Source organism: Capricornis sumatraensis, chromosome 6 (assembly GCF_032405125.1).
Source record: "Capricornis sumatraensis isolate serow.1 chromosome 6, serow.2, whole genome shotgun sequence".
In the NCBI taxonomy this organism is placed as follows: Eukaryota; Metazoa; Chordata; class Mammalia; order Artiodactyla; family Bovidae; genus Capricornis; species Capricornis sumatraensis.
In genome coordinates this window covers 47,440,014-47,453,837 of record NC_091074.1, presented here as the reverse complement: position 1 = coordinate 47,453,837, position 13,824 = coordinate 47,440,014, and the positions used below count along the sequence as shown (strand labels likewise).

Sequence of the window (13,824 nt, the reverse complement as noted above, 5' to 3'; positions counted from 1 at the left end):
CTCATCATAGTATCTTTTTTTTTTCACTTAGATTTATATGACTATGGGATATTATGTGAAGGTATTGAACTTCTAAATTCCCTGCTGCATTTTAACACTTAGAAATCAGTCATTCTCTGGTTATCAGTAGACAGTTTCAGTTAGAACTGCCAAGTCCCATAATGTCTGGGTATTCAATTATTGAATAAAGGAGTTTCCTTTTTTCTGTTTTCCATAATTAGGTCATTCCAGAAAGATGAGGATATATAGTGTCTTAACATTCATGGCTTACTGTTGTTTGCTGAAAGGTAAGATGCAAAATCCTTTCATTAGGTTCTATATTTTAAATATTTTAACTATAAGATCAAAAGTGAAATAATGGATATAATTTTTATATAGAGGACTTCTTATTCTTCCTTCATTATAGTTGATAAACATATTTCATAAACCTATTTCACTGGACAAAGATATAAGGAGTATGGACATACTGAAAGAAACAAAATTAACCCATATCCATTACTCGTTGTGTGCATGCTAAGTCGCTTCAGTCATGTCTGATTCTTTGCAACACCATGGACTGTAGCCCGCCAAGTTCCTCTGTCCATGGAGATTCTCCAGGCAAGAATACTGGAGTGGATTTCCAGGTCCTCTTCCAGGGGATTTTCCCAACCCAGGAACTGAACTTGCATCTCTTACATCTCCTGCATTTGCAGGCAGGTTCTTTACTACTAGTGCCACCTGGGAAGCCCATCTATTACTCATTATCCATTATCTATTTCCCAAGAATAATTACTGAAAATATCTGGGGAAATGGCCTATGTGTATACTTTTACATATTTGTTTTAAATAAGGACAGGATCATTCTATCCACCTTGCTCTATGACCTGTTTTATCCAATAAGTATATTCTAAGGAAGAATTGTAGCATACATGGAATGTCAGGGTAACATAGTACCTGTATCAGCCTGAGATGCTCCCTAAATCTCTATACTCATCTGGCCAGACAACTGATTAAGAGTTTGGGGCAATAAGTAGAAAGATCCATTGGGATCTATGATTTAGACTATGTAAAAGGCAAATAAGTGTCCAGTCAAAGGACATTCTGGGCATGTCCACATGAAACAAAGTCTTCCTGGTTGTAAGTACCCCTTTACCATGTACTAGTTCTACAGTAGTGTATGTTTATGAATTTTGGGACAACTTGTTTAGATAATTTTATTATTCTAACTTGGGAGTGAGATATGTCTCAGGCTCACTGGATAAAATAAATATTTCAGGGAAGTAAGTCCGTAAGTGTAATTATCATGTAAGTGACCAGATAAAGCTTCTGTAAATCCTGGACTCATTCTATAATTTTTTTGAGGAATTTTCCATCTTCTAAAGATTGGTTATCTTTCTTTTCAGCATTTACTATCACAGTTCCCAAGGACCTGTATGTGGTAGAATATGGCAGCAATGTGACGTTGGAATGCAGATTTCCAGTAGACCAACAATTAAACCTGCTTGTGTTAGTTGTTTATTGGGAAATGGAGGATAAGAAAATTATTCAATTTGTGAATGGGAAGGAAGACCTGAACGTTCAGCACAGTAGCTACCATGGGAGGGCCCAGCTGTTGAAGGACCAGCTCTCCTTGGGAAAGGCTGCACTTCAGATAACAGATGTGAAATTGCAGGATGCAGGGGTTTACTGTTGCTTGATCAGCTATGGCGGTGCCGACTACAAGCGGATTACTTTGAAAGTCAATGGTAAGATTTATTATAGATAATAAGGCAAAACCTTTGTTAAAACCCTGTCTCAGTGTTGAACTTTTCGTTCTTGGAAGTCCAGCTTCACTTTCCACAGCAGCTGTCTGTTATTCATTCATTTGCACACTCATCCAGTGAGTGTTGCTTGAGCACATCCTATTTGATAGTCCCCAGAGATCTAGAGCCAAACATGACAGTCATGTTTCTCAGTACATTCAGTTTTCCTAAAAATTCCTAATCGTCACTTTTTTATTATTATAAAAATAATATGTATACACATACTTGCAAATAATTCACATACTATTGAAAAGGATACAATGAACTACAAAAATGTCTCTCCGCCCTTCGCCACTATATCTTCCATGGCATGCAAAGGTAATAATCACTATTTGTATGCTCCTTCAGGAATTTTTAAATTTAGTACCTATTTCTCAGTTTTATGAGGTCTGCCTGCATTTTCCTTCCTTGGAAACTCTCTATGTCAAATGTAAATACATATATTAAAAACAAATCCCATTGTAAAGTTCACATTCAAAAAGACTTGAAGTCAATCTATGAAGGCAAAAAATAATCATGTCAAGTATTGAATAAATGAAGAATGTATGAACTGTGCTCACTGGGTACACTTTCATCTTAAAAATCTGTGCCAATATTATGTTGGAGCCTTGAAGAGGAACTGTGAGTGTCCAGTTCCTAGGTACTGACCTATAAATATGATATCTGGCCACCTGGGTTCAAAATTTGGGGTTGCTTCTAGCTAAATACGGAGAAGGAAATGGCAACCCACTCCAGTACTCTTGCCTGGAAAATCCCATGGACTGAAGAGCCTGGTAGGCTGCAGTACATGGGGTCACTAGGGGTCAGACACGACTGAGCGACTTCACTTTCATTTTTTACTTTCATGCATTGGAGAAGGCAATGGCAACCCACTCCAGTGTTCTTGCCTGGAGAATCCCAGGGACGGCGGAGCCTGGTGGGCTGCCGTCTGTGGGGTCGCACAGAGTCGGACACGACTGAAGCGACTTAGCAGCAGCAGCTAGCTAAATAAAGGAAAACACCTTAGCTGACCACCTCTGCTTTCACTGTTAAGATCCACAAAATTGAGAGCTGAAAGAATCCCAGACGAGAGCAGCTGGTCCAAACACCCAAAGAAATCTCCACAAAGGATCTTCTATTCACATGCTTACTGCGATGATACCCTTGTCATTTGGACCTCCTTTCCATAGCCTTTTGTAATTTCTTTCAGATACTGAGTTGAAATCTGCCATCTATAGTCACAGTTTTGAGAGTATCTGCTTGCTTCTTTTTTTCACATGGTGACCTTTTAATATGTGACTAGAGTTAGCGTTCCTTGGAGTTTCTATTCCTGACCTAAGCATCAATCCGAAAATCTGTAATATGAGTAAGAAAAGTTTACATTTATCATAAAAGAGTAACTAATCATTATACACTCAAAATAAAATTTATATAGGAATGTGTCTTATTTCATGGTGTATCACTGGGCCTCTGAATTTGGCTCAGTTAATGCTACTGTTATCAAAATCTCACTTGTCTTATGAAATAGATTTAATTTAATTGTATCTTACCATATGTTTCTCCAGAGCAGATATTTATAAAAACAAGCTGATGGGATCCCAGGTTGAGATTTTTAACTTTTCTTCAGTCTATCAGCAGTTATCAAGCATACTATATTTCAAGGTATTAAAGAAATGATCAAGACTTAGCTCTATGAACAGCCAGCATTGTTAGATCTTGGGTGGGTAGGAAGAGTATCAGCCTGGCATAAGTAGATTAGAAGGAAGTACAGAGTATAAGCTTCTGCTTCCATAAGAAGAGTCATCAGCCTGTAGGGAGTATGCAGAGAGTGGGAAAGCTGTCCCTGTTGTAAAGCTGTTCTTCCAGTTTTTCTGGGCTCTGTAATGTCCCTTGTGGATTTGTGATTTTCTTTGCTGTAGTTTAAAACAGTAGAAAACTTTTCAGCATTGATGGTTTTTCCAAGGTGGGGTCCTTGATGGAGCAAAACAGATGACCAGCCAGATTTGAGGATGTGATTTGTTTGACCATTCCATTTCATATTATAAATTACTAAATTGGCATCCTAGTCCCAGAACATCTCATTGTCACTTGCACACAGTGGTCTTGGAGGTTACGTTGAGCTGCACTGAAAGCAAGCCAGACACCAAGCTTTTATGCACTGAACCAATGCTGGCTTACATGAGCTTTACAACTCAGGGAAGTATAACTCCTGAGTCATCTCCATATGCAAATAATTTCACGAGTAAAGCTGTCGAGCTTCTCTTCCCATCACTGCAAACATGTGGTCTCACAGCTTCCCCCCAGGGAGTTCAGTCACCATGGGATTTTAAAGGTGAAGCATTTCAAAACTAAAATTTGAGTTTAGTTTTAGATTAACTCAATTATTATTATCACTTTGGTGTTATTGCACCTTTCATTTTTGTTTAAATACCAGATTCTCAGACATTTGACTTTTCAGTTGAAAATGTTATTTTTTACTCAAACACTGAACCCTGTAGCCAGGAAAATGAAGTGCCCATTTATACTTTCAAGAACTTAAATAGGACTAGGCAACTGAAAGAACAAAGTATGTGTAGTTATCCTGATAAAGCTAATTGTATGGACCAAGGATTAACTGCTTTACCACCCCCGCCTCTTCCCCAAATTCACCAACCAGTCTTGTTTAAGTTTTTTCTGTAGCATTTGACCCCATATCGTGTAACATATCATATAAATATACCTATATGTTTTGTTACTATCTCTCTTCTTCTTCTAGAACATACAGTCCACAAAGACAGAGACTTTGGTCTGTTATATTTATTGCTGTTTTCCTAAGACTTGGCATATAAGAGTAGTAGTAAGACAGGAACACATAAAAAATTTTTCTTGAATGAATGAATGATGTATTTCCTCAAATAGGATAAATCTAAAATTTTTGAAACTTGAAAGTGTTTGGATATATGAAAATTTATTTCCAAGGCTGTTCGTCAGGAGCTGTCAGTACTTTCTAAAGAATACCACGTGAGTGCACTTTGGTAGCAGTAAGAAGAGGAAGAGCAACTCTAGCAGTAATTCTGTAGTACTTAAGGGCCAGGCCCCACGCTAAGCACTTTACCTGTATTGCCACATTTAATCCTCAAATGACTCCATGGAGTCAGAGCTTATCATGTTAAAAATGCACATTTTTCACATTTTACTAGCTCTGAAATCTGAGTGTATCTTTCAGTAGGTAACATCTTCGAGTCAGTGACATGTGGTATTGCTCTCCTCATTTCATTGATGAGGAAACTGAGATCCAAAGAAATGTAAGTAATTTGCCAAGTTCATTCAACTATTAAGTGATGAAGCCAGGTTCTAAACTCAAGCAGTTTGGCTCTGAGGTCTGCCCTTAACAGCCAGGTTTTATTTTCTGTGTTTTTTTTCTCCAAAGTGTGTATTGAGCTATATTAATATATTGACTTAAAACTACTATTAACTTTTCATGGTCTGGATTAGCACATGTGTACTCCAGATCTAGTAAACCACTCATCTGCAAATGTTTTTGATTAACTATCCCATCAGGAAAGCATGTTAAACTAATATATTTATGTGTGTGTGTTTATAAAGAATATATTTGTGCTAGTATATAGGTTATGTCATAAGAAATTGACAATTTTAAAGGCAAAAGACATTGAACACCACCAATTTCATATGGTTCATATGAAAATACATTGGACAATCTATAAATATAAAAAATACAAATTTTAAAAAGATGACATGAGAATTTAATAAACATTATTTTCAATGTCTTACTAATTATGATGCTTCACTATCATCAGCTAATTTCAAAGCAGAGTGTATCTCAGGTGAAATTCATCAATACCCAAAGTGGATGGTCTTGACAATCTTGAAGTTTTTTTTTTTTAACCAATGCCTTGTCCTGTAGAGTTAGGTACTTGTTTTACTTCATAAAGTTGTGGTAAGAAGTATCACTCCTGCCATTTCCTTTTGGTTTTAGCTTAAATTATTGGTAATATCTTCAATGCTCATCTTCTTTGTGGTAAACCTTTTTATTAGTTGTTCATTTTGTAAGCAGGTTAGTTTAGTTAAAATTAGATAAGAGAACCTGAGTATCTGTAATAATCTCAAACAAGTCACTGTCCTCCCTTTGGTGTTATAAAATTCCTCTATTCCTTTAAGACCCTCATGAGGTGCATGAAGTGAGGGGCAGTGTCATTCAGTAAAATTTGTTAAGCTTAGATTATTTCTTAATTGTTATGATAAAAATACATATGAGTGTAAGTTCTAATATTTTCTTCTTATACCATTAGTGGTAACACTAAACTGTTAGGAGTAAAAATTATGCCAACAGAATAATAACATGTTAACATAGTTATAATGAATAAACATGAAATAAAGCTCTTAAACAATATAAGTGCACTAATCTACTAAAATATTCAGTACATTGGATATCTTAATCCTAAAAGCATCCCAAATTAGTGATCTAAAATTTAATCGAAGTTAAATGATTTATTAAAATAACCAGCTAAAAAGTTTAAAAAATAAGTATCATAATAGTATTCTAGATGAAATCCTAGAACAGCAAAAGGACAGTAGGGAAAATCTAGTGAAATTGAACAAAGTGTAAGATTTAGTTAACAGTATTGTTCTAGTGTTGGCTCCTTAGTTAGGACAAAAGTACCGTGGTAATGTAAGGTGGTGACAGTAGGGGAAACTGGGGAAGAGGTACACGGGTACCCTATACTATCTTTGCAGCTTTTCTGTAAATCTAAAACTATTCTAAAATCCTATAAATGCACTTAAACTTTTAAAAGTACCATTCAGGAACATGTATCAACTTTTACAATGACGTAATACTGTTTTCATTCCTAATTTCTGATCATACACCTAATGTTGAAAAAGTGAATGTCATATCAAAATGAAATTTTCTGTTTATTAAATAAAATGTAAGAAAACAGTGCTGAACAGCTGGAGAGGTTTGTATTTATGAAGACACCTTTACAAACAAAGGGAAAATGTCCAGGAATAAATTTAAGAATTTGGTCCTTTATAAAAACTATAAAACTTTACTGAGAAACATATAAAGACTTGAACAAATGAACAGACATGTTTTATATTTGGATAGAAAGACTACTGGTTTAAAGTTGAACCTTCTCTTTTAAAACAATCTGTACATTTACTTTGACCTCAATAAAAATAGCAATATACTTTTTATAGCAAGATATGTATTCCTTTAAGCCCAAACTTGGGCCAAGTATGAGTAGAAGAGTTAAGGCCAAACTACCAGACATTCCCCACTGCTGAGACATCTGAGCTTTAAGATTATTTCTTTGAGAACAGCCTGGATAGGTATTCTATCTAAAGTTGACAAGACCAAAAGCCACATGTCTAGTTCTATGTTAAATGAAAGCCATGCCTTCTTTCTGTTCATGACCTAGCTCCATACCGCAAAATCTACCACACAATTTCTGTGGATCCAGTCACCTCTGAACATGAACTAACATGTCAGGCTGAGGGTTACCCTGAAGCTGATGTCATCTGGACAAGTAGTGATCACCAAGTCCTGAGTGGCAAAACCAGCATCACCAATTCTAAGAGGGAAGAAAAGCTTTTCAATGTGACCAGCACACTGAGAATCAACACAACAGCTGACAAAATTTTCTACTGCACTTTTCGGAGATTAGGTCATGAGGAAAACAACACAGCTGAGTTGGTCATCCCAGGTAATATTTTGAACATCTCAATTAAAATGTGCCTAGTATTGTCTCTTGGTATGTAGCTTGATGCCTGCTCATCATAAACTTTCATTGTTTGTTGAATGAATGAATGAATAAACTATATTTATATGAATGAACTACATTTACAAAATGCATTCTTCTTCCTCACCTCCATTCATCTGAGTCATATTTCTACTTAGTAAACATTAAGGACTGATGCTAAAGCTGAAACTGCAGTACTTTGGCCACCTCATGCAAAGAGTTGACTCACTGGAAAAGACTCTGATGCTGGGAGGGATTGGGGGCAGGAGGAGAAGGGGATGACAGAGGATGAGATGGCTGGATGGCATCACCAACTCAATGGACATGAGTTTGAGTAAACCCCGGGAGTTGGTGATGGACAGGGAGGCCTGGTGTGCTGCGATTCATGGAGTCGCAAAGAGTCGGACACGACTGAGTGACTGAACTGAACTGAAACATTAAGCAAGCATTTATTCAATATGCTGTACGTTCCAGGCATTAGAAGCTCATAGAAAAGTAAAAAACAGTTAACACTCTGCAGGAAATGGATAATAAAACAGGCAATCTCATTTCATGTTAGAAATGCTCTTGTGGCTAGGGGGATCCAGAGGAGCACCTGAGAGGAAGACAACTCAGGCTATGTTTTAGGAATCCAGATCTGAGTGCGTCACAGCTGTTTCCTTCTTTCCAGAGTTTCTGTGGCAGGAAACAAGTAGGATGTACTTTTCTACCTTATTCCAGATGGGAGAGTGCCTTCCTGCCCATTCTGTCTCCTCCAGGGTAGTCTTCTTAGTGCGTAAATCAGTGTTCCCCTGGGCAAGCGACTTGATTTCTTCTGTGCTTTTCACTTTTCTTACATAGTTATAACCTATTGGGCAACAGTATCCTGGAAATACATGGGCTACAATGCATGAAAATGATTTGAGACTCTTGTTTGCACAGAATCAGCTATGTTTTTTATCTCACTTTCCTACAGAAGTGGGTAAGGCAGGATTTAATCTGGTGAGAGGCTCAGACCTTTAGAGAAGGTGAGCCTTGAGAGCATGATGTTAATATAAACCCAGAGGTCTTCTCAGAGGCACTTCTCACCACACTCTCCTCACCCCCACTAGATATTGACAGTAAAGCTCTGATACTTCAGAGAAAACAACCCAAAAATTGAATAGAATAGGTGAACAATAGGAAAAGACAATCCAGGGTAGCCCTAAGAACAAAAAGAACAAAAGCAGTTTAGAAAATTACAGAGTCACTTTGGGAGGAGCTGCATTAGTATTTCCCTGCCATTTAAAAGCTGTTTTTATAACAACTTACTTGTGGGAAGACCTAGGGTTAACTCACCTAACTGTTTGAAATATGTGTTCTCACCTGTCACCTGGGGGTTTTTTCTTTAATACTTGGCACACCTAATTCATAAAGTTATTACCAGACTTTGTAAACTGACAGCTCCTGGAGAAAGACTGACTATGATTGTGGCTTTAAAACTTGAACTAGGTAATCACGAAGCATAGCTAATGGTGGGAGGTGGGAGTTCGTCTCTGAGCAGCATGTGCCATAAGACCGCTTTTCTTCCTGCAGGGGACTGGAGATAGATTAGTGAAAAGTACCAGTGATTAGATGTCCCAAGGTGTTCAAACAGTGGAGAGAAAAAAAGCAAACCGTGATCTACAATCATGGCCACAGATGTGGGGAAGAAGGAGCTCTTTTGGGAGTGCCAATTAGCCATCACATTGCATCTTTGCCATGTGCAGTAGGCTGCTAGCTTTTATATTAAGGAATGCAAGAAGTGAAATAATCAAGGCTATCATAGAATACTGAGCTGCCACTCCCTATGAAAAGCATTTTATTAACATTTAGCCTCACAAAAATTTCAGTATCATTTCCATTTTGTAGACTGGTTAAATGATTTGCCAGAGAACTCAAAGCTAGTGAGTAGCAGCAAAACTTAACCCCAGGTCCACCTGTCCAACACCTGGGCTGCTTCCAGTTTTCCATGTTGCCCCCATTTTCATATCTGAGGTATTTCAGCATTCCAGCCACTCACTGGAAAGGAACTTTTGGTACTTAAGAAAATGCTAACCTAAATTAAACTTCAAAGATGATTATTCTCTTGGTCCCTCCCAAAGAAAATTTTATCTTTAGTCAGTCTCATTTTATTTTGTTTTTCAGAACCATATCCAGATCCAGCAAAAACGAGGAATCACTTGGTGATTCTGGGAGCTCTCTTCTTGTTCCTGCATGTAACCCTGGCAGTCATCTTCTGTCTGAAAAGAAATGGTATCTCCTTTATTGTGACAGTCTCTGGTGGGGTTGTGGAAAAATGTATGAGAGTGCTACTGTTGTCACAGTGGCACTTGCCGGGCAGAGCCAGGGATGGTACATCTCCTGTAATGTGCAGAACAGTCCCATGTATCAGAAAACTATTCTACCCCAAATGCTAGGGGTGCCCCTAACAGGAAACAGTGATTTATAAAATGCCTTTCTATTAGCCTTCCCTGCCAGGGCCAACTTTCAATTATGCAAAGTATATTTTTAGCTACTGTTCTGTAGCATCATTTGAATTGGAGGGTGGCAGTAAAAACTTGTAGTAACATTTCTAAGGGGTTGAGAGTTGGATCATGGCTGCAGGCAAACCTGACTTGCCTCTGCAAGGTAGCACAAAGATACTCCACTGTTTCACAGCAGTTATAGTGGAGCTGTGCAGGATTGCAGGGTGAAGATCAGGAGAAAAAGGGTGTGCATGGAGGTTGAAGAAGACCAAGTGTTAAACAGTTTCTTTCTATCATGCAAATAACCACAGACTTACAGGAAAGAAAGAGTTAAAATGCCTGTTGGTTTCAGTTGAATTTTTCTTGAGTTAGTTACACTGATATATTGAGCTGGCTTCTGGGAGCTTTAAATAATAAAAATAGTTCCTTATGTAGAACAGTGGTACTTTTGCCACAGAGCAGTTTGCTGAAGGTATTATATAGTTTTCAAAATAATTTTAATGTGTATATTTCTCTATTTACCCAAGAGGACAATTAAAATTCAGGAAAATGTGTCTATTCAAATAATTTCCTTTCATTTTAAGATGATTCAGAGTAAACATTTCCCCAATACTTTGAGAAGTATACCAAAGGATCCGATGATGATCTGTGTATAGAGTTATCTGATGGCAAATAGGGAAGTGGAAAATGGAAGGGAATTCCAATAGTTGTTGAGAAATTCCCTACAACCCCTTAAGAGGTGGGTGGATCTGGGAAAGTGGTGTAATTGAGGGAGTGGAGGTCAGCTTCTTTTAATGAACAGAGAACTGAGACAGCCAGACTAGTTTCAGTGATAGGAAGATCCTGAGGTGGTGTTGATTTGTCCAAGGAAGTGGCTGTGACCACAACTTGCATTTCCACGTGAAAAAATCATTAACTGGCATTAGAAAGGGCTAGAAAACTAAAGTATAATAAAGGGCCTCAGGATATGGTACATCTGTGGGGGAAGAATAAAAAATAAAAGTATATACCCCTGAAGAAAATTTAGAAACAAAAGTATGTGTTCTAAACTGTTGGGACCCCTGGGAAAAGGAAGTCTACCAGATTTCCTAAGGGATTAGAAATATTTCATAGGAACATAGGATTTAAACTTGGGTCACTGTGTGGGATGTATAGTTGTATTACATGAAAATAAAAATAACTTTTTTCTTCAAGTGAGAAAGATGGATGTAGAAAAATGTGGCACCCAAGATATGAATTCAAAGCAACAAAACGGTAAGAATTTTAGCAGGGACTGGAAGTTGAAGAAAGGAAACAAAAAGTTAAAGAACAAGGGGAAAGCTATTATCATAATCTCCCCTTATTTTACTGAATGCTGAGTGTTGGAACTACTAGCTCCTATTTGTTTCACGACTCTGATATAAGAACGGTTCCCAGTCTGAGATTTAGGGATAGCAGGAGGGATGGCCCTTTGGGGAGGTGGGAGAAGGAGGCAGCTTCTCTCTGCTAGGTCCTTTGCTTTGCATCCTAACATCCCCCTGCATTAGGGGACCAAGCTGATTTATGTGGATGGGTGATAGATGAATGGATGGGTAGATAGAGAAAACTTTTATATTGGGCACTGTGTGTACTGCTTCATGTACAATACCTCAATCTTCTCCCTCCGCAATATCAAAGAAGATTTATTTTTTTATTATCCCAGGATAATACTAGATTATCCTGTTTTATAGTGGAGAAAGCAAAGAATCAAGAAGATAATATGAATTGCTCAAGAACACAAGTCTTGACAAAAATCAGGCTTTGGAGCCTGCTAACCTGACCATGGAACCTAACTCTTAACCCGTTCACTTAAATCTGTTTCACCACAAATGTCTACATTTGTAGAAGTCCAGAAAGACCTCACCCAATCAAGATCATTGAACTAAGAAGAAAACTATATAAAGGTTTCTGATTCTTCTTACGTAATTCGAAACCAAACTTCACGATAAGCCCAGGTTTAAGGTTAGTCTAATTACCCTGGACAAGCTCAGGCATATTTCATTATGTAGTCCATAACACTCATTTGTGTTGTAAAGCTAATTAGTGAGTGTTGTTTGGAGCTTCTTAGAGTGACAGACCATCCCAGTTTGCCAAGAGATAAGGGTTTTCTCAGAGCATGAGTCTTTCAGTTTCATAACCAGGACAGTTCCTGGCAAACATGGTAGATGGTTACAGTCTATCATGTAAAGGGAATTGGGCATAAATATAATGTTTCTTTGTCTTGTTGAAAGCTTATTATATCCTCTAGCAAATATATCTTATGTTTCTCATTTTCACTCTTCAGCTACACATTTTGAGGAGACGTAATCCAGTGTTGCAACTTCTGATCTTAAAACAGGGATTCTCAGCCTGTGGTTTGGGTTTATCAGACCAGAGATATGCAGTGGGCCAGGGGGCTGCAGATGATGTAGAATTTAGAAAGCCCACGCTCTGAAAACAGAAGCTGAGAAAGAAGAGGACAGAGGAAGAAGGAATAAAGGTACCGTGGAAGGAAACATTGGTACTTCCAAACGGTGAAAGACTCATCAATACATGTGAAAAGGAGAAAGGACACTTCTAAATGATGAACCTCCATGCACATTATCCATCACTCATCTTAGGAAAACAGGTTGAGATTCCCTGATTTAATGGTCAGTTCCTACAGAAGTGCCCTTTGCCTTTACTCAGTGTCTTGATTTGTCTTCTGGTTGATTGAGCATCCCAGTGTTGCCACAGTATTTGAATATGATTTATTTTTATTTATTTTGAGTCTGTGGGGTCTTGTCATGTGAGTGTGGCTATGAGTGATTTCTTTTGAAGATAAGCTGTAGTAGAAATTAACTCTTTGTCACCAGACCAAATTTACTGCTCAATGACTTGTGCGTGTCAAGTAAAATGTAGTATTTGTAAAGTACTTGATATCCTCTATAACTGTCAGTACTTAAGAATCATAGAGAACAAACCATTAGTTTGTATAAGATATTTTTAATACCTTGTTTAACCCACTGATACTTCAATTGACTTGGATAATCTTATTCTCAGACCTCAAAATAAGATAAGTTACCAAAATATCTCTAACATTTAAATATCAGCTTTACAACTATGTGTGCACATAATCTTATTTCATCCCTGTAGCAACTGTGTTGTGGTAAGCACTATTATTCTACCTGTTTCACAGCTGAGGGAGCGGAGGTACAGAAACTTGACCAAGGCAATACATAGCAGACTTCAGATTTCCAAAGCTGTCACCCTTCGTCCTTTTATTTATTTATTTATTTAACTTGAGGTATATAGTTGATTTACAGTGTTGTGCCAATCTCTGCTCTTAAGCAAAATAACTCCATTATATATATATATATATATGTGTGTTCTTTTTTAATTATTATAGAATTAATGCTAATGCTAATGCTAAGTCACTTCAGTCGTGTCCGACTCTGTGTGACCTCAGAGACAGCAGCCCACCAGGCTCCCCTGTCCCTGGAATTCTCCAGGCAAGAACACTGGAGTGGGTTGCCATTTCCTTCTCCATTAAAGAATTAATAAAAACACTTTTTTTACCTTCTGTCCTTTTAGAATATAATTTACAGCTATGCTTTACTTTAAGACATGTTCATTCAGCGAACGTTTAGGAAGTGCCCTAGCGTGTCAATCACTGTGCCAGGCAGAGTCTACAGATATCAGCAAGATAAGGAAACTTCCCTCTAGGAGCTCATAGTATAATAAGGACATCAGTAAGAAAATGTATTGCTACAATATGGTCCATTTTAGCACAAGCTATAAAAGGAGAGAAATGTTTTGAGGAGGAAAGTTTAGAAAGCTTCCAAAGGAGAGGATTCTCTAGGTAGCCAGCCAGTGTGTTCCTGG

General features: G+C 37.7%; 1 protein-coding gene across 1 annotated transcript; it reads left to right on the top strand.

Moving 5' to 3' along the window:
• The first annotated feature begins 235 nt into the window (after positions 1–235).
• Positions 236–12,288, top strand: CD274 (CD274 molecule). The gene is made up of 6 exons (XM_068974519.1): positions 236–287; positions 1,383–1,724; positions 7,178–7,462; positions 9,644–9,751; positions 11,158–11,217; positions 12,266–12,288. The coding sequence occupies exons 1-6, from the start codon at positions 236–238 to the stop codon at positions 12,286–12,288; spliced, it is 870 nt and encodes a 289-aa protein (XP_068830620.1).
• The last annotated feature ends 1,536 nt before the right edge of the window (positions 12,289–13,824 follow it).

Excerpts from the sequence above, each read along its gene's own strand:
- CD274 (XM_068974519.1), top strand. The coding sequence starts at position 236 with ATGAGGATATATAGTGTCTTAACATTCATGGCTTACTGTTGTTTGCTG. Across the intron at positions 1,725-7,177 it reads GATTACTTTGAAAGTCAATG|CTCCATACCGCAAAATCTAC; the intron begins GTAAGATTTATT and ends TTCATGACCTAG. Across the intron at positions 11,218-12,265 it reads GAATTCAAAGCAACAAAACG|CTACACATTTTGAGGAGACG; the intron begins GTAAGAATTTTA and ends TTCACTCTTCAG.